Consider the following 22,860-nt stretch of genomic DNA (forward strand, 5'->3'; position numbering starts at 1 on the left):
CTCTGAAGCTTCTAGCTATATTTCAAGTATTTGATTCAGGTTTATTTAGACATAGATTGGACTGGCCTAACTGTTGTTAGGTTCGTCGTGTTTAAACATTTAACTTGACTATAAACCTGAGTGTGAAAATTATTTCATTCACAGTTCTAAATTGCATTGACATTTGTGTTTGATAAAGTGGATTTCTGAGCAACATATCAAATCTAAAATATGATTATGTTATTTCATCTAAAATATATTGAGATTAGTGTTTGATTAATTGGATTTTTAAGTGACATGTCAAGTAAAAAATGTATCTTTAATTATATACTGTGACAAGTCAAAAATGTATCTTTAATTATATACCGTGAGGATTGATATAGTTTTTTAGACATTGATTTAGGAATGTTCCATAAAAAATATCTTGGGCTTCTATATCAAAATTTTATAATTTTATATTTGGCTAAATTATTATTTCTTCTTTTAGATGAGAAAGTTCATGAGATCTTTTTGGTACAAAACCACCTTGCCCTATAGCAACTATGCTAAAGAGTCTCTTATTTTAAAAACTCTAAATATAATATGCAAATATTTAAAATGCTTTAAAGGTCACTTTAAATTTTTTTTTCTTGTAACTAAATATTTAAAATTTTAAATATTTCATTTTTATCTTACTGTACACAATCATTATTTGCAATCAAATGTATACTCAATAAAAGAATGTGGGGGCATTTTTCTGCATAATGCATAATTCTTGCATATTTATATGTTTAATATCTAAACTTTCATATTTATAAATATATCATTCAATCCTTTATATTACACAAAAAGCATTACTACTACTATTTTCTTAAAATAAAATATACAATTTTATTTTCCCGTATAAACTTTAACACTGAAATGTATACATATAAATATCAAATCTTGGAGATTAAATATGTAAATATATAATAATTATATGATATGCATGTAAAATTTTCAAAAATGTAATTTTAGAAATGAGTGTCTAAAAAAGAGAAATTTACATAAAAATCACATTATATATCTAACTCCTAAATGTTGATGTTCATATTTGTAATATTTGGTGTTATGCATAAAAATATTTATCTTATTTTTTAAAAAATAATTATGATAATATTTTTTGATGTGATATTTGAATGGTATACATGCTAAGGATGGGATATATACTAATTATGTGGTATCTATTAAAATCCCCCCTACCCCACTTCCCACCCCACTTAAAAAAAAAAAAAAAAAAAAAAAAAAAAAAAAAACCAACGAGTTAGGACTTTACGCAACGCGATTACGGAGCCGCTACGCCGCCGCTTTTACTCGCGTAACTGCAGACGGCTGCGTCGCCGCCTTCCTTCTCCGTCTACAAATCCCTTATTTGAACTAGTTGTAACATTACCATTAACAACAAATCGAGATCCGAGATGGCCTGTCTGCATATAGCAAGGCCTGCCTTCTCGCCCTCGATCCCCTTCCGACCAAACCTCCCTGTTCGACGTCGCGCCGTTCTACCCCTCGCCATCCCGTTCCACTGTCGTCTACAGCAGGGCAACGGTGATTCTAATGGTAATTTATTCTTACTTTTTCGTTTTTTTCAAGAGTATTCCAAACACTAATGGAAGTTTGGGGGGATTTTTTAAGGAGAGGAGCCGCCAGAGTCGTTGTTCATGAAAGAGCTTAAGAGGAGGGGAGTGACTCCCTCTTCATTATTGGAGGATACTGAGAAGGCATTTTATAGACAGAGCAAGGAAGATGTTGCGGCGGAGGAAGAAAACGGGGGTGAGCCTGGGAGGGGACGGTCTAAAAGGAATGGCGTGGCGTCGGCGGAGTACGAAAAGGGTGCCTTAAGGCAGAGGGAAGTCTCTATGGCGCTTAACAGCGAGGGTATTGAGGTTCGTAAGATTAACCAGCCATCTTCATTCTTGCAAGTTAGGGTTCACTAAAGTTTATTGCATTTGAATCTGTGTTCTACCTATTTAAGCTTGGTGCGATTATTAGACTAGTTTTTTGAATCTGTGGGAGGATGCCAGTGGTAGAACTAATTCGATTTGAGTGTTCTAACCTTCATTTTGAAACTTTTCACCCAAATAAATAAATAAAGCAACAGAAGAGGAGAGAGGGAGAGACAGACAACAGACAAGGGATCTTCTTTTGTTTGGCTGCCATTGTTATGTGATATTAGAATATCCTTTATTCATTTTGAGAAGGGTATTGATCTCTCATTAAGAGCTTTAGATCATTAATAAGTTGTGTTGCTAGATATTCTTATGCAATTTTGAATCCCGAGATGTCAGATCAGCTATTTTTACACTTCACAGAGAGTAGTTTAATCTTTATTTTTTGTCTTTAGCCTTTCATAAATAAAGTTTTTTGTAATTCATTTGCTTTGATAGTGGAAAAAAAGGTGTTTAATGTTTTTCTCTTTTGGATTGGGAAGTCAATTCTTAGATATTTATCATATCATATTCTCTTGTATATTTTTCTTAAAGAAGCAGTGTTATCATGCGGTATGGCCTATCTTGCCTTCCTCACTTGAAGATGTTATTGATGTTGATACTCTTTTGCCTGTTATTTTGATCTCTTTGTGAGATATGAGGTATATGATGTCTATTTCATATCTACTTAGGGGTTGATTCCACGGGCAAAGTTGCTCCTGACAATTGGAGGGACATTCTTTTTGGGATTTTGGCCTTTGATCTTGATCACTGTGTCTGCTTTTGCAGCTCTTTACTTTGTAAGTTTTGAAATCATCTTTCTTCTTAGATTGCATTTCAGAATTCTATTTTTCTGAATAACATCATACAGAAAAGCAAACTGTATAGTTACTAGCAAGAAAGGTACATAGAAGCTTGCTTTCATCAGATATAAAAAAGAATATCAAGTTTTGCTGACACAAAAACTAGATTGGAATTGCATTGAAAGCTTCCTTCATGTGCACATTTATGCCAATTCATAGCTCATCTTTGACAATGCCATCTAATCTTGTCTGGTTAGATTTGATCTGAGTCTTCTTCGGTGCACCCTTGCAAATCTTCCGAAATTTTTGCAATCCAATCTTCTTGCAGTTTTTGGTTTCTCTTCTTATGATGTGATGCTGTTATGTCTCAGTCGTTACTCATCTAGAAAAATGCTAACATCTAACACGAAAGCCTTGATATCTCTTTAATGAACATGATAACATCCATTAACTATCAATTATGAATTTATTTTAAGCAAAAAGTCTCATCTAGATGTTCCCAAGTATGTGCGCAAGCTATGGGAGGTTGGTACGTCAAGTGCTCATTGGTAATTGTTGAAAACACAAGTACTTTGCTCTGTATTTCCTTAACTTGGGAGGTTGGTGTGTCAGCTTTTGCACATATTTGGGGATATCTAGATGAATATTTTCACTGTAAGGAATTTTTTCATTGGTATTTTTATGATGTTATTATGTTCATCAATGAAGTATTAAAGCTCATGTTAAATGCTGGCATCATATCAAGTTCTTAAGAAATGAGATAATAAGATAATTATGATCATTATTATGCTGGGATCACATCATGAGCGGAGAAACCAACTGCTACACATGCAGTATTGGATCGCAAATATATTTGGATTTGCAAGGGTGCAACTAAATAGAAATAGATCAAATATACTAGATGGTGTGGTCAAAGATGAACATTACTAGAGGATTTTCTCTTTGTCGCTTTGCATTTGTTGAAATCGTCATGAATTTGTCCAACACTTTTCCATCTATAAGAAAACAAAATGTGTGGATAACAACTTCCAAACGCGTCAATCCAATTATTCGTAGACAATAGCTTTTTATGTATAATAATCCAGCATTATGTGGACAATAGATTTCATTCTATAGTAATCCAATAATCTGTGACAACAACACAACATTCCATTCCTGTCATGTTGTTAATTTTGGATTTAGAATTAATGTTCAATTTCAATGTTTTTTTCTTTCTTTGATCATTACTGCGCTACTTGTTTATGTAAAGCATATCATCTTATTTTGTACACAGAATAAAGGAATACATTTCAATAGTAAATTCTCTAATTTTCTACTCCATTCTATTCTAATTTTGAAGGTGTTTGCAAACGCATCAAAGCTCTACTCCTTTTGAGGATGACATATCTTTCAATATGGAGTTTTTTTTCTATGTTGAAAGGTCCTTGAACAACATTGAATGTCAAACTTTGTCCTACAAAAGTGGGTAAAAATTTATGTGAATGATTCTCTTGGAAAGAAGATGTCAATTACTATGCAGATGATGGTGGCAACCACCACATAGAAGTCGATGATCAAGTAAAATACAACTCTAATGTTAAAAATCATTTTTAAAACAAAAAATCCATGTCGAAAATATGAAAAAATCATGATGAAATATTGGATTAAAAAAAATTTCAAAAAGAAATAAACTCTCTCTTTCTCTTTCGGTTTTTTGGTCAGGAAATTGAAGCCATTCATTTATTTTGCCAACCTAAATTCTTTTAGGGCAGCACCAAAATAAGCTTGGTTGTTTAAGAAGACCAAGCCTCAAAATTTTCATTTTAAATAAGATGAATACCGCTACTTGGATGGCAGACTTAGGAGCTTTAGATCATATAACAGGAGATAAATCTGTCTTAAAAAATTATAGCATGTACTATGAAAATTATACTATTCAGATTGCATAAGTTATTAACGAGTTGGTTGGAATATGCTATCTCATTTTATTTGTTTTACCTATATTCTAACTTATTATCAAGAAACAAAAGGTGAAAATTGTGTTCTCTAATATCTCATGTAATACCTATGACTGTTGATTCTAAACTTGGGATAGATGATTAATGGTGTGGAGATGTGTTCACTTCATTTTTATTTGTTCGCAGTGTTCTATTTTCGTAGTTTTCCTTCTCAAGCAATCTCTTTTCAAAGTTAACACATCACATTTGGCCGAAGAAGAAAGTGAAAATAAGGATGGAAGAAAAGCTAGGGAGAGGAAAATAGATTAATTTGGACAAACAAGTAAAAGTGCAAGGAAAATTCTCACAAGTCAATGCTCATGGGATAAATCAGGCATAGAGGTCCAATAGTATTAGAAAACTTTGACTTATTCAAATTCACAAAAAAAGACTTATGATAATTTTTCACATATAATCATATAATCAAATTTATTTTTATTCTGGGTTGAAGAGCAACTCACAAAAGAAAGTGTTAATTTGATTAATTATGTTTTGAGGGATACCAAAGAGTAGTACTCTCAATTCAAAGATATTTACCTGTAACATGAAATCTCATAATAGGTAATGTTAAGGAACGATATTGCCATAATATTATTGTATACCTCAAGCTCCGAAGCTAAACCAGGCTATTAGGCAGAGGTGATCACCGTATCCAAACAGGTGGCCACCTCTTGACAATAGAGGGCCTATGGAACATCCTCGAGAAAATATGATAAACTGGTGAGAATAAACTCGTAAATGTTGATATTGGTCCTTTTTTCCTAAGGACATAAGTAACGTAATACACTGAACACCCAATTTATGATTTCCTTACTTGTAAAGAGCTTTTACCTAGTTTTCATTCTTTTGTTGATAACATATAGATTCCAAATAATATTCATAAAGCTCATAAAATCCCTAAGTGGAAGAAAGCTACAATGAAATAAATCTATGTTCTAAAGAGAATGATACATGAGAAGTTTGAATTTCCACCGAACAACTAATTAGTGGGATGCTAATAAATCTTTTTTTTAATAATTTATTTTTTTTTTTTTTGAAAGCCCAAAGACTAATATATTAAAAAGAAATAAGGATACCTATGAATTGTGTGTAAGGGCTCAAGCATGACATCATTCTCCCACGATAACCACCACATACAAAATGTTCCAAAAAGAGAAAATACAAAAAATTACACGAGAGACCTAAAGAAAAAAAAATAAAAAAGTCAAAATATGTAGTATCAGGTAGCTAGAGAGCGACCCAATTTTGATTTATTTTTTCCCTTAGTTCTAGTAATGGATCCAGCTAATAAATTGGTAAGATGAGTGTCATTGTCAGTAGTGATCAAAGTATCATTCAATAAGTTCCCGAGCTCGAGTCGGTCTCCAGTCTTCTTCTTCCTCCTGGAATAGACCTGTCATTTCTCATCCGAAGATTGACTTGCCTGATCAGTGGATTGGTCTAAAGTGTGTCGGACACGTAGAAGATGTTGAACATTAGAAATAATTGATTGTTGTACCAGTTGATCTTTTATTGGATGTAAGTGAGTCTTCTTCAATTACAGTGAGTGGTATAAACACTTTTGGATCTTTACCTATAGTATGGTGTTTTTCTTTAGGAACTACGATGTTGGGTAGAGGATCGGGTTGCACCTTCTCAGCAGGGATGGTAGGTGGTTAATCTTTAGTGATATTTGACCTTAGATGAGGATGCAAACGATAACAAATAGTAGAACTGTGACCAAACATATTACAATGAGAGCTATAAGGAGGGTGTGGTTCTATTTCAACTTTTTGTCATTACCCGTTGTGAGTGGTTCCAATCCATACTTCATCCGGAGTTGGTTGAGTGATATCCCTCTCAACTAATACACAAACCACAGAGGGTCTGGTGACTACAATCGTAGGACTATCAACCTTGAGAAGCTTACTGTAAGCAGTTACTAAGGAGTAGAGAATTTTCAAGTTGAACAAATATAATTTTAACCCCGAAAACTTTATCCAAACATGAATGATAGGGGATTCCGCTTTTGGATCAAAATTGACAGCCCATTTCAGAATTTTCATAAAACGGTTGTCAATCTTGATAACTTTTTGAGAAAATATACGAGTGCAATCGATATCATGAGATAATTGAATAAGTATATGTCGACCGTCAAGTAATACATATGCAGACTGCCCAATAGTTTCATAGTTTCAAAATCTTTTTTAATGATCTCAAGTTTTGGGTTTCCATAAAAGAATTTTTCCACTAGAGCAAAACGCCAAGAAAACGCGAGAGTAATAATTTCAACTTCAGTGAGAATAAGAGCAGGCTTCCCGTTTTTTTTACCAAGCTTTTTAATAAAAGTGTGATGCCCACCACCTTCAAGAGTCTCGTGGAAGGATTGTGGAACATTGCAGGACTTGCCAATATGAAAACCAGGATCCAAACCTGTGGACACAACACCTACATAACTTCGCTCCATCCGAGTGCCCATCCGAGTGCAGCAAACGGCGTAGCCGAACAAATCTCTGTGAAGTGCGAAGGAGGAAACTGAGTTGTTCGCAGAGAAGAAGAAAGTCGTGGCAGAAACAAAATTGCGGGAGGTGTTGTCGAGCAGAAACAGTCACGGCGTAGCTGCCGAGTGGAAGTCACGAGCACTGCACACGACGACGACACACGATGCAGCTAACGCGAGGTCGCGAAGCTCTACCAGACACGACGACCGCACGACGCAGCTCGAAAACGCGAGCTATTCAGCCAGACGAAGCCGACAACGAAATTGAAGCGGTGGAAATCAGAGTACGACGCGATATTCACACACGTAGCAGACGCTAGGGTTCGGCGTGAGGCGAAACCATAGCAGAGCGGAGACGACGAGGAAATAAAATAAATACAATATGATTCAAGTTCTAGGGTTTTCGGCTCTGGTGATTTTGCTGGCGATAATGGGGTTTTCGCTTCCTACCGTCTTTGCTGGTGAGATCTTTCCATCTTATCGTTTCTCTGCTTCTTGTTTTGCATCATTATGCCTTCTGGTAAAAGCTTTGCGGGGTTTGTTCTGGATGGGGGCGGGGGCTCTACTAGTAATCTCGAGGGCGGCCATTTTCCACAGGGCTTCCATGATTCTTTAAATATGGGTAGAGAATACTCTTTTTTTAACAAGATTGGGAAGAAAAATGGGAAATTTGTAGTGTTTATCACTGATGATGAATCATCCATCTTGGCCTCTTCTCGTCGTTTAGCTTTGGTCGGAAAATTTAAATATGGTCATCCTAAATTAGATTTCATTTGAAGGGAGTTTGAAGGTTTGAAATTAAAAGGATGGTGGAGTGTTGGGATCTTGGATGGCCGACATTTGCTAATCCAACTAGACAATGATGAGGATTATACTAGGCTTTTTGCCAAAGGATTTTTGAGAGTTGAAAATCGGGTGATGAAATTTCTTAAATGGTCTGTGGACTTTGATCCTAAGACCGAATTGTCTAAGACTGAATTCCCTATCATACCAGTTTGGATACGTTTCCTTGGGCTCAAATTACACTTATTTAATCATGAAATCTTATTTTCATTAGCTGTCGCTTATGGTAAACCCCTGAAGATGGATAGTGGCACTTTTGCTCTCACGCGACCTTCAGAAGCACGTATCCTAGTTGAACGAGATATCACAATTTTTTTGTAATGAAATATGGATTGGCTCCCAACATAGGGGTTATTGGCAACCAATTGAAATAGAACGTCATTCCCCTTATTGTTCTCACTGTTCTATGTTTGGTCATCATGCTTCACAATTCTTTAAATTGAATTTTCTATTAAAAAAGAATACACGTTAGCAACAATCTATCCCACACACTGCCCCTGTTGAAGCCCCTATGCTTAACACTCCTCAGGTTCCTTTAACAAATGTGGCTATGCAAGCTTCTCCTTCTCGGCTGAATGAAAATACTTCCATTATTACCTCGCTTAAAAATGGTCTTCTTGATGTTATGGCTGTAGCAGACCCTCCTCCTACCATCCCTACTACTGTTCTCATCTTGGAAAATATTCTGCCTACCCCGAACCTACATTTCAATACCAATACTGAGGTCAGGATTAACACCGAATCACTCTCTAAGCAAACTTCACTCCCCTCCCCCTCGAACATAGATTTTAATACATTGCTGCAACGTGCTAATGATGAACTTGGGAAAGGCAAGTCCAAAGACATACGAGAAGGAAAGCTAAACAAAATAATGAACTCTCCAATCTAAATGCTGGCAACATCATTCAAGAAGACACTTATTATTCTGAGGGAGAGCAATTAGACAACCCTTCTAGATCTTCTAGAAGGGCTGGCTTAAGAAGACATGTTTAATATTATGATTTGGAATATTAGGGGAGTGACGGACCTTGCCTCTCTTAATATGTTAAAGCATCTCTGCAGGGTTCATAAAAGTTACATTTTTGCTATTTTGAAGCCTTTGATGTATGTGAACAAAGACAGAGTTCTGGGAAAGTTTAAAGGTTACAATTCCTTTTGCAACAAAAATAACAAAATATGACTTTTCTGGAAGCACTCTGTTGATCTCTCTATTGTGGAGAATATGATCAATTTGTACTTGCTAACTTTAACATGGAAGATTTCCATGGTTGGGGCACCTTTGTATATTCTAGCTCTCTTATGCAGGAAAAACTCTCTACTTTGGCAAAAACTTCAGATTGTGGGAACTACTATAAATGACAATTGGTTTGTGGGAGGAGATTTTAACATGATTATGACTACTTCTGAAAGGAAAGGTGGTGGTAGATGTGATACTGCCCTTATTAATCGGTTTTGCAACTATATTGCTGATGCTGAGCTTTTCTATCTTGACTATTCTGACTCTCCGTATACTTGGAGGAGAGATTTTCTTTATCAAATGCTGGATAGGATTTTTGGGCAATTCCACTCTCTTAAATTACTACCATATCATTAGTGTTCTACATCTAAGCTATGCTTCCTCTGATCATAATCCTATAATGCTCACTCTTGCTTTTAATGATAAGCCACTTATTTCTAGATTTAAATTTCTTAACATTTGGACTTCTCATAATACTTTCTTAAGTGTTGTACAATTGGCTTGGAATTATGACGGTGCTGGGACACCTTGGTTCACTTTATGACAGTTGCATAAGAAGCTGGCTGCTAGCCTCAAAACTTGGAATCACCAAGTTTTTGGAAATGTTCATCAAAAGGTATTGGATGCTCAACAAATGGTTGACCAGTTAGAGGCTCAAGTTATTGGTACATCTACTCTTGTGAATAATGTTGCTCAAGCACACTTGTCCTTACTGGATGCTATTAATCTGGAAAAATCCCTTCTTCAATAGAAAGCCAATCATACTTCTTTTAATATTGGGGATAGAAACACTAATTATTTTCATGCCACTTTAAAACACATAAGAAATATTAATAGTATACTGAAGATTAAGACTGCTGCTGGTCACACTTTAGAGTCCATAACAATATACTAAAATACTAGCTTAAGTAAACATAGCTACAGTGGTATAATAGGGACACATTTAATATACTAAAATCCAAAAAACACTATATAACAATTTAAATAAAAAAGAAAGATATACTCCTCACTCAAGGGCGACTATCCACAAATTGAACTGAAATTTTTATTTTGTTTCGATAAACATGCTAATGCTCTTTATTGCTCAAGGGTGACTATCCTATATGGTAAGATTTGTTCACATTTTAAAGTCCACTCCTCCTTATTTCTTAAATTGGAGCCGACAACTCTTGAACCTCATGCAAATATTTGCATGATATGTTTAAAATAATATGATATCTAGTTTTACATTTACATAAGCGCTTTACCTTTTCTTTGTAACAAAAAATATTTTCAAATATAAACTCTTAATTTCAAAGTTATAAGGAATAATCACGAGGTTAAACATATCATGAAAAAAAATCTCATCAAAGTCGATACCTTTATTTTGGTTAAATCCTTCTATAACCATGCCTGCTTCGTTCCTTTATTTTGCTTGTATTTTTCTTTGTTCTTATAATTCAATTTTCCACTTATTGCTATATTTTTTTATAAGGAGTCCATCTAACTTTTATGGCAAGCTTCCCTCTTGATGGATTTTTTAACGTAAATTTTTCTATTAAATACTCGGCCCATCTCTAGAGGCAATAAAAAATGTAAGGAGAATATTTGTTAGCTGGCTTATACATTCTTTAAAATTTTTCTAAACTATATTGTAGACCTGCTCAACTATGGTCGTTTATAACACTCGTATAAGTTTTTATATTTTTATATTTCTTGCACGCCATCCCAAAAAACTAGTATTACTATTCACCTTGAGAGGCATTTCATCTTAGAATTGGTAGGCTTATCTTTGTACTTGACATTTCATGCCCGAGAGGAATTCTTCATCTCTATCTTTAATTTGACCATCTGGTTTATTCATTCTTGAGTCAGCATACCCTCAAACTATTAAAATCTTTGGGCTTGTTGATATGTTTGAGCTAGAGATTATTTGGGAAGCTTGAGTTATTGGACTTTGTTTCCATTGATTAGTGAGTTTCTCTTCATGAAGAATGATTGATGTTATAGTATTTTCATTTATCAACTAGCCATCAAAATTTAATATATTGTCATCATTTATTATTATTATATTCTGTTCCGTATATGTCTTATTTTTTTTTGTTGTCAATCCTAGCCCATTCGTGTTTTTAACAATCAATCATAAAATTCATGTCAAAACTAAATATAAAATGAATCCAAATTTAAATTATGCTAGTGCCTAGGCATCGCTAGAAGTGGCACTCCATAACTTGATTATTGTGAGCAGGCAAAGGTGGGTTAGGGCATTACCCATAAGTGCACATCACAACTAATTTTGATTATGGTGAAAGGGTGGGCTGAGATGTCACTTTTTTCAAGTGATATTAGAAGATAAGCAGATTTTGATGCATGTTACGAAGGTTTGATTATAACTAAGTATATTTATTAGACTTTCTTACATAGAATTTAAGAAAATTGAATGGGAAGGCAAGAGAGTTAGTGGGCATTATGATAAGAAGAATCACAGTTGCTTGTGTACAAGAAATTAAATGGAAAGAAAAAAAATTATGGATATTAAAAAATATTATTAGATACTGAATGTTGAAAATTTTAATGATAGTTATAGGGTTGGATTAGTTGTGGATAAAAGGCTAAAAAAATAAAATTATGAAGTTTAATGGAGTTATTGACAAGATGATTGCCATTAAGATAATCATCAATAAGAATATTATTAATGTAGCCAGTGCTTATGCACAAATTAGACAAATAGAGGTTTAAACAATTAATTTTGGAAAGGGATGGATCACTGATGATTTTCAGAATAATGCGGAATAAGCTTTATTGATATAAAAATATGGTATAAATAACCCTTACATGAAATGAATCCTAGAATATGAAAGTAGAATATGAAAGACAATAAAAAGAAATAATATGAAAGGAAATATATAACTCCCAATATTTACAATTAATTAATTCATTTTAATTGTTTAGGAGATAAAGAAAACAACATACAATAGGAAAACCTAAAATAGGAAAGGAAATAAATCTAAAAAAGGAATGAAAATAAAATTATATTAAGAAATAAATCAATATAACTTCTACTAAGAATGAATTATTTCCTAGTATAACTTCTAACACTCTCCCTCAATTTGCTCAACCATGTTCAACTTGGATTTGAAAACATCAAACAATGGGCAAAAAAGATTCTGTGAAGCAGAACTTGAAGTCTTCATCCCGTATTGCAGTTGTCTTTAACTATAGTTCCTACAGTGTTTGTTGGTAGGCGAAAGACTCCTAAAGGTAATGTTGCAAGGGAGTTTGCAGTGAAGTAGACAATTTGCAGTAAAAACCAACTTCTAATTGGCTGCGGTTGTTTTTTACTACAATTTCTACAGTTTATATTGGTAGGCAAAAAACTCCTATAGGTAATGTTGTAGGGGAATTTGTAGGAAAGTAGATAAGATGCAGAAAAAATTGACTTATAGTTGACTGCGATTATTTTTTACTGCAATTCCTGCAATATCTGTATATAGACAGAAGACTCCTACTGGTGGTGTTGCAAAAGAATTTGCAGGAAAGAAGACAACCAATAGGAAAAACTACAGCGTATGACTTGCAGAAAAAGGAAAAGCTCTGGAGTTAGGCCTTGATGCTGGAAAAGGGGGGGGGGCCTGATACAAAAAAAAAAAAAAAAAAAAAAAAAAAAAAAAACTCTGGAAGGCCTAATGTAAAAAAATGCTCCGGAGGGCCCGCTGCAAGACAAGCTTTGAGTAGGTTTTTTTACAGGAAAGATTCTGGAGGAGTGTCTGTTGTAGGAAAAGCTTCGATGGCCTGATACAGTAAACAGGCTCCGAAAGAGAGTCTGCTCTAGGAAGAATTCAGGTGGACCTACTGCAAGAAAAGCTTTTTAACTATTTTAGTGTATTGATCCAAATCAATAACTTCTATTGCCTTCTAAATCACTCGAAATCCATGTATCTGCATACTAAGAGTTAATACATGCCTTGTAAGCTGATCAACTAGCCGACTTCTCTGCGCAGTAGATCCATGTTCAAAAAGCTTTTGGACCACATAATTTCCAAACACATTAGTTTTTAAAGAAAAAACATGGGGCATGATTTCATCAAAACCATGTCCTTCTCTTTAGCTGTGGCAGTTTCAAGTTTCTGTTGTATGAATCGACTCTCATAGTGGTCAGCACTAAACTTAACTACATGACTAGCAATATCATAAAGCTCATAACACTTGGTCTTTTTGTTCTTAAATTCCACCAGAAGACAGGAAGCAAAGCCGACATGAATGTTCCCACCACCATCCAAATGCCAAGAACTCATCACACTACCAAGTTTCTCATGCCCGAAGGGATATGTATATTAGTCTGCTCGCCATGCCTTAAAGGGTTACCAAATCCAACAAGAGAAGCTGGGAGAATAGGGCTTGCCAAAGGACTTCTTTGATAGGACAGACCAAGACCAAAAGGGTTTCCATAATAGCCAGACTTACCGAGAAATGACGTTCCAAACTGTTTTTGTTGTTGAAGCAATGCCTCAAGATATGCTTTTTGGATGCCAAGCAAATCTGCATAAGAATTACCCATGACGTTCCTTTCCTAAGAAGGATCATTGAAATTAGTTACAACAGCCTTTGTTGCACTCAAATGCTGAATATAAAGCAGATCAAGAGGCATCTGAAGAACAGAAGTTGTTGCATGACTTGAGATTTTGCAACTCCGTTGATCCACTCAAATTGGATGATGAAGAAAAAAGCCTCTAAGAAACATAACATCTATAGTTGGTGATCCAAGTCCGGATGCCACTACGACACTCTCAAATAGAGGCGGCAAATAGCTTGCACTGACATGATTGGTCATCATTGGAGGTAATGAATTGTTCCGAGAAGGAAAAGGAAGCTAGTGTTTGTTTTTTGAGAATTTGAGGCCTGCAAGAAGAGTTCTCGGCGGCTGAAATCTGCAAAGAAGGAGACCAGATGTTGAAATCTGCATGGAAGGAGACCACTGACTGAAAAAAACTGCTGGGAAAGAAGGAAGCTTCTGGCATCTAGGGCATGCAGGGAGAGGGTTCTAGCGGAAAAAACAAGGAGAGAAGAAGCAAAAGTCGTTGTTTCAAATACCAAAGTGAGTGCCACTCCCTTCCCGCACGGAGGATGGCAGGAAGGGAGTCTGATGGTTTTAGAAGGAGGATCGAAGGGTAGGGTTCGAAGTTAGGCTTTGATACCATGTTGAAATTCAGGATAAAGAAGAATATATTTTGTTGATATAAAAAGGGGTTATAAATAACCCTTATATGAATCCTAAAATAGGAAAGACAATAAAAAGAAATAACAAGAAATGAAAGATATAACTCCTAATATCTATAATTAATCAATTCATATTATTTGTTTTGGAGATAAAAGAAATTACATAAAATATGAAAGCTTAAAATCGAAAAGGAAATAAATTCAATCCAAGGAAATAAATCTACAATAGGAAAGGAAATAAAATTATATTAGGAAATAAATCTAATTCTCATAACTTCTAATAGGAATAAATTATTTTCAAATATAACTTCTAACAGTAACTACTAAACATGTACCCGTTGATGAAAGAAGAGTTATTGGAATATAGTTTCTAGTAGGATGTGCTATGAGAGTATTCATAGTGGTTCTAAAATTGGAAATAAAAATGCAGTGAGAGAAGTTATACTTAATTTTGTAGATCTTATGATCTTGCAATATCAAATACATAAAGAAATGAGAATACTTCGTTACAAAAATGGTGTTATCAAATCACATATAGATTTCTATTTGTTTAGAAAGAAAATATATTTTTCTAACAAATACTATAAGATGTTTCCTAGAGAGCTTAACCATACAACAAAGGATTGTAGTTATGTATTTATATTTTAAGAGTATAAAGAAAACAATTGAAATAAAATATAGCCTTAAAATAAGGTGGGAATTTGAAATGCTAGAAATTATTAATTTTTCAAGATAAGTTGCCAACAGAGAAATGCTAAAATTCATTAGTTGAGCCAAACTTGATGTGGGATAAGATGGTTAGTTTGTTAAAAGGATTGTTGTAGAAGTTTTTTGTGTTTAGAAATAGATCATACACTGATAAGGAGACTTGAGTGAGAAGGTACAAAGGTTTATTAATATAAAGAAATGCATTGTTATAAGGTGATAAAATATAATACTATTGAGAGTTATAATAATTGTGAAAAGGTAAGAAGTATTTCAAAGATGATACTAACACAAAAACATCAGCATTTGTTAATTTATATAAATGACTTTGTACTTACAAGAAAATAGACTATATAAAATTAGTTAAGGTAAGACATAAAATATCAAAAAATTTTGATTAAATTAGATTCATTAAATGTGAAGATAATAGAATCTTAATTAAAAATGAAGAAATTTAAAAAGATGAAAATATTACTTTTAGAGGTTAATAAAGAGAACTCCTAGAAATAAATTATTTTGAAATATATAGTGAAAGCATCAAAATAGTGAATTAGCTATGAAAGGATTAATAAATATAAAGCTTTAGATTTAATGAGAGTCATTCGAAAGAGTTATTAATTTGGTGATGTTCTTATGAGGTTCAATGGTTGGTGGAATGCTAGTGGAAAATTTAGTATTTGTCTTAGACTAAGAAATGATTTGGTACTCGACGACTTTTGGTCAAATTTCTGGATGAAACTTTATGGCAAAGGAATGCTATATTTTCTTTGATAAAAATTGATGAAGACCTTTAGATAATTGTTTTTGGATGTTAGCTAGAAATAGATCATACACTGATAAGGAGACTTGAGTGGGAAGGTACAATGATTTATTAAGATTAAGAAATGCATTTTTATAAGAAATATAATACTATGAGGCTTAGTAACACAAAAGCATCAACATTTATTGATTTATATAATTGACTTTGCACTAATTATAAAATAGAGTATATAAAATTAGTTAAGTAAAAGATAAAATATCTAAAAAATTTGATTAATATAGATTCATTAAATGTAAAGATAATAGAATCTTAATTAAAGATGAAGGAAAAAAAAGAAAAAAATATTACTTTTAGAAGTTAATAATGAGAGCTGCAAGAAATAAATTATTTTGAAAATAAAATATTACTTTTAGAAGTTAATAATGAGAGCTGCCTGCAAGAAATAAATTATTTTGAAAATCATAATGAAATATATAGTGAAATATATTATAAATTGATTCAAGAAATTAAAGTAGAATTAGCTATGAAAAAATAAATATAAAGCTTTATGTTTAATGATATACTTATTTAAATTTGGAGAGTTATTGATTAGGTGATGTTCTTATAAGGTTCAATGGTTGGTGGAATGCTAGTGGAAAATTTAGTGTTGGTCTAAGACTAAGAAATCATTAGGTGCTTAACAAATTTTGGTCAAATGTCTGGTTGAAACTTTATGGCAAGGGAATGCTAAATTTTCTTTGATACAAATGGGTGAAGACCTTTAGATAAGAGTTTTTGGATGTTGGCTAAGTAATGATGGTGAATTTAGGTCAATTGATTACGTAGATTGATCACAATAGGGGCTTTGATTTTGTAAAAAGAGTATGACTTAATTTTTGTGAGATATGAGGTAGTTTAAGGCTTTGCAAAAGTTTAGATATGTAGGACATCGAGAATATGAGCAAAAATGATATAGTAGACTAAGATAAAAATTATTTTTTTATTGAATTAATGTGAATATAAGTAGTACATTAATTTAGTTGCATGCATTGTTTGGAGAAAATAATAAAATCATATCAGACTAATTTTATTTGATTGGTTGTTTGAATATCAATTCAATTATTGGCAGTAATTTTGACTTTTTTTTTATTTTTAATAATTGATTTGATTCTTGTTTTTATAAAACTAATTAAAAAAAATTAAATTACACCAAAGTCCTCAATATTAATTAATAAATTTCTTGAGTTAAAAATAACAAGTGAAAAAAAGATTAGCATGGATATCATCTAGTCTGCATCCCAAAATTTTAAATTTTGGCAATTATTACTTGGGATTCTACTGAATACATGTTTTTTTACTTAATATTAACTCGGTATGTCATTGAAGTTTTTTATATTTTGGTTCATCTATAATTGAAGACAGCTAATTAAACTAATGTTTGGTTCGATTTAGTTTGTTTGGGAAATAATTTGGTCGGCTCTTTTAAATTTTACCACTAAAATTAATTAGTTTAGCTAATTTGCAAGCCAAACCAGTCAAATTGACCCAATGCACACCCTTGTTTGAATTGCTACATGAAGGAGTGGAACTAATAAGGAAATACTCCAATATTCGTTGAAGTTTCAACCATAGCCTACAATTGTACGGGATTTCCAATGAATATTAAATTCTTCTCCAAGCTCGAGGCATATCTCAACCTCTGATACTTTCACTTAGCTCTCTTGGCAGTTTTGATTTGAACATCACAATTTCCCACAATGTCTGTGGGCTCATCATCAATTTTATATAATTTTTTATATTTTCTAGCACAGTAATCAAAGGAACTCTTTTGTGAGGTAGGGCTAAAGGTTACATTTGATTACAAGATCCAGGTTAACTTCATGGAACCCTAAGCACCGATGATTAATGCAAATTGAATCACTTTTGAGCCCTTATACACCAATTCTTTTTTATTCAATTTATTTGTCAACTTTCTTTTAGGATCATCCCTTTTCATGAGTCTTCCGTTATATATTGTCAATATATGCTATAACAATTTTTATTAACCACTTGTTTAATAGTTTTGTTAATTTAGATTTGGATCTCATAGCTTTATGGCATTTTTTAAAAATATTTTTTGTCATCTTTAGCCTTCCTTTACATGGTTTCATCCTCGGAATCTTTTTCTTTGGATTGAGTCACATCAGTAGCTTTAACTTCATAGGCTTACATGATCTACTAATTGTCATCACAGTATTTTTTTCAGTTATAAGGCAATGATGATAATAAGCTTAATCCACAAACTTCATTATCAAGATAGATATTAAAAAAACCTCAATTTGCTTGTGATCAAAATGAATTTGATGATTTCTTTCAATGTTTGGTTACAAAATAACTTTCCACTATAACGAGATTATTTATTTTTTCATTAGATATTATTTGTTATTGGTGCCTTTTTATACACATGCAAACAAGCTTTTTGCTCGTTGGTTGTGATATTCTCATAGTGCATGTTAAATTTTTAGTAACTCTCAAGTTTATAAATCTCAAACTTTGTATCCAGGAGCTCCAATTTACTTGTTCGTGGATGTTGACTCTCTCCAGGAGTGGCAAATAAAACTTCCTTTTTTTTGCATCCTATATTTAATCTTCATTTTCCGATATACAAAACATTTTATATTGAACTTATTGATCTTCACATTTCTATTCGTCCCAGCCATTACTCCCATTTCTTCCTCAGAATCTTACTGCTAACTTCAATGCTAATTTTTTGGTAAATTAATGGAGGAGAGCAAGCATGAAAATAAAAAAAATAATGATAACGATAGATAGTCAAAATAGAAGATAGTGGAAAGCCAAAATAGAAGATAGTGGAAATTCTATTTTTGACAAAAAAGTTCTAACCAACATCTATAGCTGTATACAGGAAAAAGTTCTCCACGTGGCCCTTTGAATTTTAGAGAAGGATAATATCAATATATGATTCTTGGATGTGTTTATAGAAAAGAAGAAGAAGAAGAATCTTGATTTATATGCCAATTTACACTGAATATTCTCTAACACCATTGGGCTTGCCTTTGAAACAGTACCTTTTTCAACATTCACCCACTTGCATATTGCACCACCATGTTTGCCAATGACAATACTTTGTTTAACTAGGATATTACTGTGTTTTCTTATAACAATACTATGCCTTCACTAACAACTCCATGTCTTCGGGACCAGCATGCTTGCACAAGAGAAGTAAATGATTTTTTTTCTTATTGTTAATTTCCCTTCATCATCCTTTGTTTTTCTCCACGCTCTGCTTTCTTCTTTTTTAATATTATTCTTACTATTATTTTTCAAACAATACTCCTTTCCTACATTCCAATATTATCTAGAAACCCATGGTAAAAATTGTATTTGGATAGGAGCCAAATGATAAAAGAGTAAGAAACCAAGGAAAACTGATAACATAATCTTCCAAAAATTCTGAAACTTCTTTGGACACTACATTTAAATTTTGAGTGCAGTGGAGAGTACAATGAGCAAGCATCGCCAGTTTCTTGGAGATTAAAAAAAATAAATGAAAACCATTTACTCGTGGTCATTCTTCATCTTGGAACAAAAAGTTATATGTTGTTTTGGAGAAGAAATCTCCTACCCTCCCTTTTTCTGACGAAATAGGCAATTCAAGAACAAGTCACCTTAAATATTATAAGGAGATATAACTAGTTCACAAATCGGGGTTTAGTGGATATATCTCTATAGACAATGAAATCTAATTGAGATAATTATGTATGAGAACAAGAAATGCTGATAATTGGTTATGGTGATAGTGAAATCATGAAACTAATGGCCACCTGCATTTTTTTAGTCTGTTCGAAAGTTTTATTCATTGGATTTATCATCTTCTTGACCGCCATTGATTATTTGGGTGTAATATATTACTTGTATTTATCATGAACAGAAACATTTTCTTACAATTTTATATTGTGCTGACATCAAAATTTGCAATTATCTTTTTTTTCCTATATATGCCGCGATATATTTTTTTTAAAACTGGCTATTGTTTTTATTTTTTCATAAATAAAAACTCTTGAATAAAAAAGCAGCTTGTTTCTGTTTTTTTCTCAATTATGGACCACCCAGTTAACAAATTGAGGACCATTGTACTTAGATTTAACTATGAAAAGTAATATGGCCTCAAAATTTGAAAATTTAGGATGATTTGGTTATGCATCAAGTTTATAAAAGGCACACCTTGACAATTGACTAGACAGTGAGATAATTAAGTTATTAGTTTCATATATGAGTACCCATATCAAATAATTTTTTTTACTAGGTATAGGTATAATAGGACATTTATTACAAACTTCAATGCATTCGTTTTCAAAATAATTTACAGTATATTTGTAATCGAGTAAAGTGTCAAAATAGTCCTCAACGAACTATATAGGGCTGTTTTAGTCCAGAGTTTGTATAAGTGTCAAAATAATCCCCATTTATTTTAAAATTGAGTTTTAATATTTCTTCATGAAATCTATTTAGCCATAGTTTAAATTCTTTAAAGTTTGAAACTATTTTGGCACTTAACTCAATTTTAATCTGCACTACAAGTAGTCCCTTTTTCATCAAGTTTGATTAACATTCAAATCCTCATTTAAGTGGGTGAAGTTAGATTACTGTTTCTATATGTATATTCATGAGGATACCCAGTAGTTCGAGTAAATCGATAGTTTAGCCAAGCAATGGAATCTAAAAGCAAGTCAGGAAGAAAATCACCTTCATATTCAGTTTATTGCTTTTATCAGACTATTTGCCTGCTCCATTCTAGAGCCTATTAGCCCATTAGCTACATAAAACAGAAGACAGTTCTTATAATCCACAACTTAAGCATAACTTAACCGAAAAAAGGACATTAAATCGACAAAGTTTTTATGAGATTGTTGGCTATTGTTTTTATTTTTTCATAAATAAAAACTCATGAATAAAAAAGCAGCTTGTTTCTGCTTTTTTCTGCTTTTTTCTCAATTATGGACCACCCAATTAACAAATCGAGGACCATTGTACTTAGATTTCACTATTAAAAGTAATATGGCCTCAAAATTTGAAAATTTAAGATGATTTGGTTATGCATCAAGTTTATAAAAGGCACACCTTGACAATTGACTATACAGTGAGATAATTAAGTTATTAGTTTTATGTATGAGTACCCATATCAAATAAATTTTTTTACTAGGTATAATAGGACATTTATTACAAACTTCAATGCATTCGTTTTCAAAATAATTTACAGTATATTTGTAATCGAGTAAAGTGTCAAAATAGTCCTCAACGAACTATATAGGGCTGTTTTAGTCCAGAGTTTGTATAAGTGTCAAAATAATCCCCATTTATTTTAAAATTGAGTTTTAATATTTCTTCATGAAATCTATTTAGCCATAGTTTAAATTCTTTAAAGTTTGAAACTATTTTGGCACTTAACTCAATTTTAATCTGCACTACAAGTAGTCCCTTTTTCATCAAGTTTGATTAACATTCAAATCCTCATTTAAGTGGGTGAAGTTAGATTACTGTTTCTATATGTATATTCATGAGGATACCCAGTAGTTCGAGTAAATCGATAGTTTAGCCAAGCAATGGAATCTAAAAGCAAGTCAGGAAGAAAATCACCTTCATATTCAGTTTATTGCTTTTATCAGACTATTTGCCTGCTCCATTCTAGAGCCTATTAGCCTGTTAGCTACATAAAACAGAAGACTGTTCTTATAATCCACAACTTAAGCATAACTTAACCTAAAAAAGGACATTAAATCAACAAAGTTTTTATGAGATTGCGTTTAATACAATGATTAGGTTGTCTCATTTATGATTTGCAGTTTAAAATGAAATGACCTCTTCGGAAATTAATGTTAGGGCAAAAGAACATATACACAAATCTTTTCCCGAACACTATATTGACTGGAGCTTAGAGCAACTTGCTGCACTCATTTTTTTTCTTCTAAGAATTAACAGCATACAGCATGCGAGAAGCTTCATGATTTCTTATCAGCTATTTTTTTTTATTTATCACAATCAATGGATGCAATAAAGAATAGCATAAAACTATAGCTAAGCCATTTGCCCCCCCCCCCCCCCCCGTATAAATTTATTGATTTGTACATTTTCGGGCTACTAACCTGGAAGACTAACTCGAATCCTTCATCTTAGGTGAATGAAAATGAAAGCACAGTCTAGAGTTTTGCTTATTTTATAGTTGAATGAACTATAACTGATGTGTCACCCTTTGCAGTACTTTGGTCCAACTTTTGTTCATGATGCTAGCAAGATTTCAGCGTCCCCGCCACCATATATAGAACCATATGAGCTGCTGAAGGACGAAAGGATATCAGAACTAGCTCCAAATGTGAAATAAGCACCCCCATTTAATATAATATTTCTGTACACATGTAATATTCTTTACCGATTGTTAATTTCTATATGTTAGTAGTGTTTTATGTTTGGAAAATATATGCACATTCCAACTCCCAGGTTTCCTCTTATGTGATCCAGAGAATTTTGTATCGGGTTTTATTGATATATAAAGATTGATTAGTATGAGTCATTTTGGATTATGTTGAAACAAATGTAATATATGGGTGATTGTTATTGTACTAATCTTAATGATGATCTAAGGTTTTGAGATTCATCCTGATCAAAATTTTGATTATGAATATCTTGAGGTTTATTTTCTACGTTTTATATTTCTGTGGCCCTGTTCTTAGCCGTGAAAAAGGGGAGTAAGAAATGAGGAATTAATGCACTTATGGTTTGTATTATTGTTCCTCCTGCCATGAATATACCAGAAAACTTACAGCACCCTTAGTTCTCTTTCCGCTATGAATTGCTCTGGTACACAATTTTATCCTTCATGATCTTTTGGGTTATTAAATTTAACTTGACAAATAGGGTTACAATTATTTTTCGTTCTTCCATTCTTAAGAAATGGATATG

At 32.8% G+C, this 22,860-nt stretch overlaps 1 protein-coding gene across 1 annotated transcript; it reads left to right on the forward strand.

The window, feature by feature from the left end:
- Positions 1-1,251: 1,251 nt before the first annotated feature.
- Positions 1,252-22,496, forward strand: LOC110019051. The gene is made up of 4 exons (XM_020716581.1): positions 1,252-1,557; positions 1,633-1,883; positions 2,618-2,725; positions 22,160-22,496. Exons 1-4 carry the CDS (start codon positions 1,416-1,418, stop codon positions 22,280-22,282), a joined length of 624 nt encoding a protein of 207 aa, XP_020572240.1. The 5' UTR covers positions 1,252-1,415; the 3' UTR covers positions 22,283-22,496.
- Positions 22,497-22,860: the final 364 nt, after the last annotated feature.

Source organism: Phalaenopsis equestris, unplaced genomic scaffold (assembly GCF_001263595.1).
Source record: "Phalaenopsis equestris unplaced genomic scaffold, ASM126359v1 Scaffold000041, whole genome shotgun sequence".
Classification (NCBI taxonomy): Eukaryota; Viridiplantae; Streptophyta; class Magnoliopsida; order Asparagales; family Orchidaceae; genus Phalaenopsis; species Phalaenopsis equestris.

Bases quoted from the DNA above. Each gene is read 5' to 3' on its own strand.
- LOC110019051 (XM_020716581.1), top strand. From the start codon at position 1,416: ATGGCCTGTCTGCATATAGCAAGGCCTGCCTTCTCGCCCTCGATCCCC. The intron at 1,558-1,632 runs GTAATTTATTCT...GGATTTTTTAAG, and splicing joins GGGCAACGGTGATTCTAATG to GAGAGGAGCCGCCAGAGTCG. The intron at 2,726-22,159 runs GTAAGTTTTGAA...CACCCTTTGCAG, and splicing joins CTTTTGCAGCTCTTTACTTT to TACTTTGGTCCAACTTTTGT.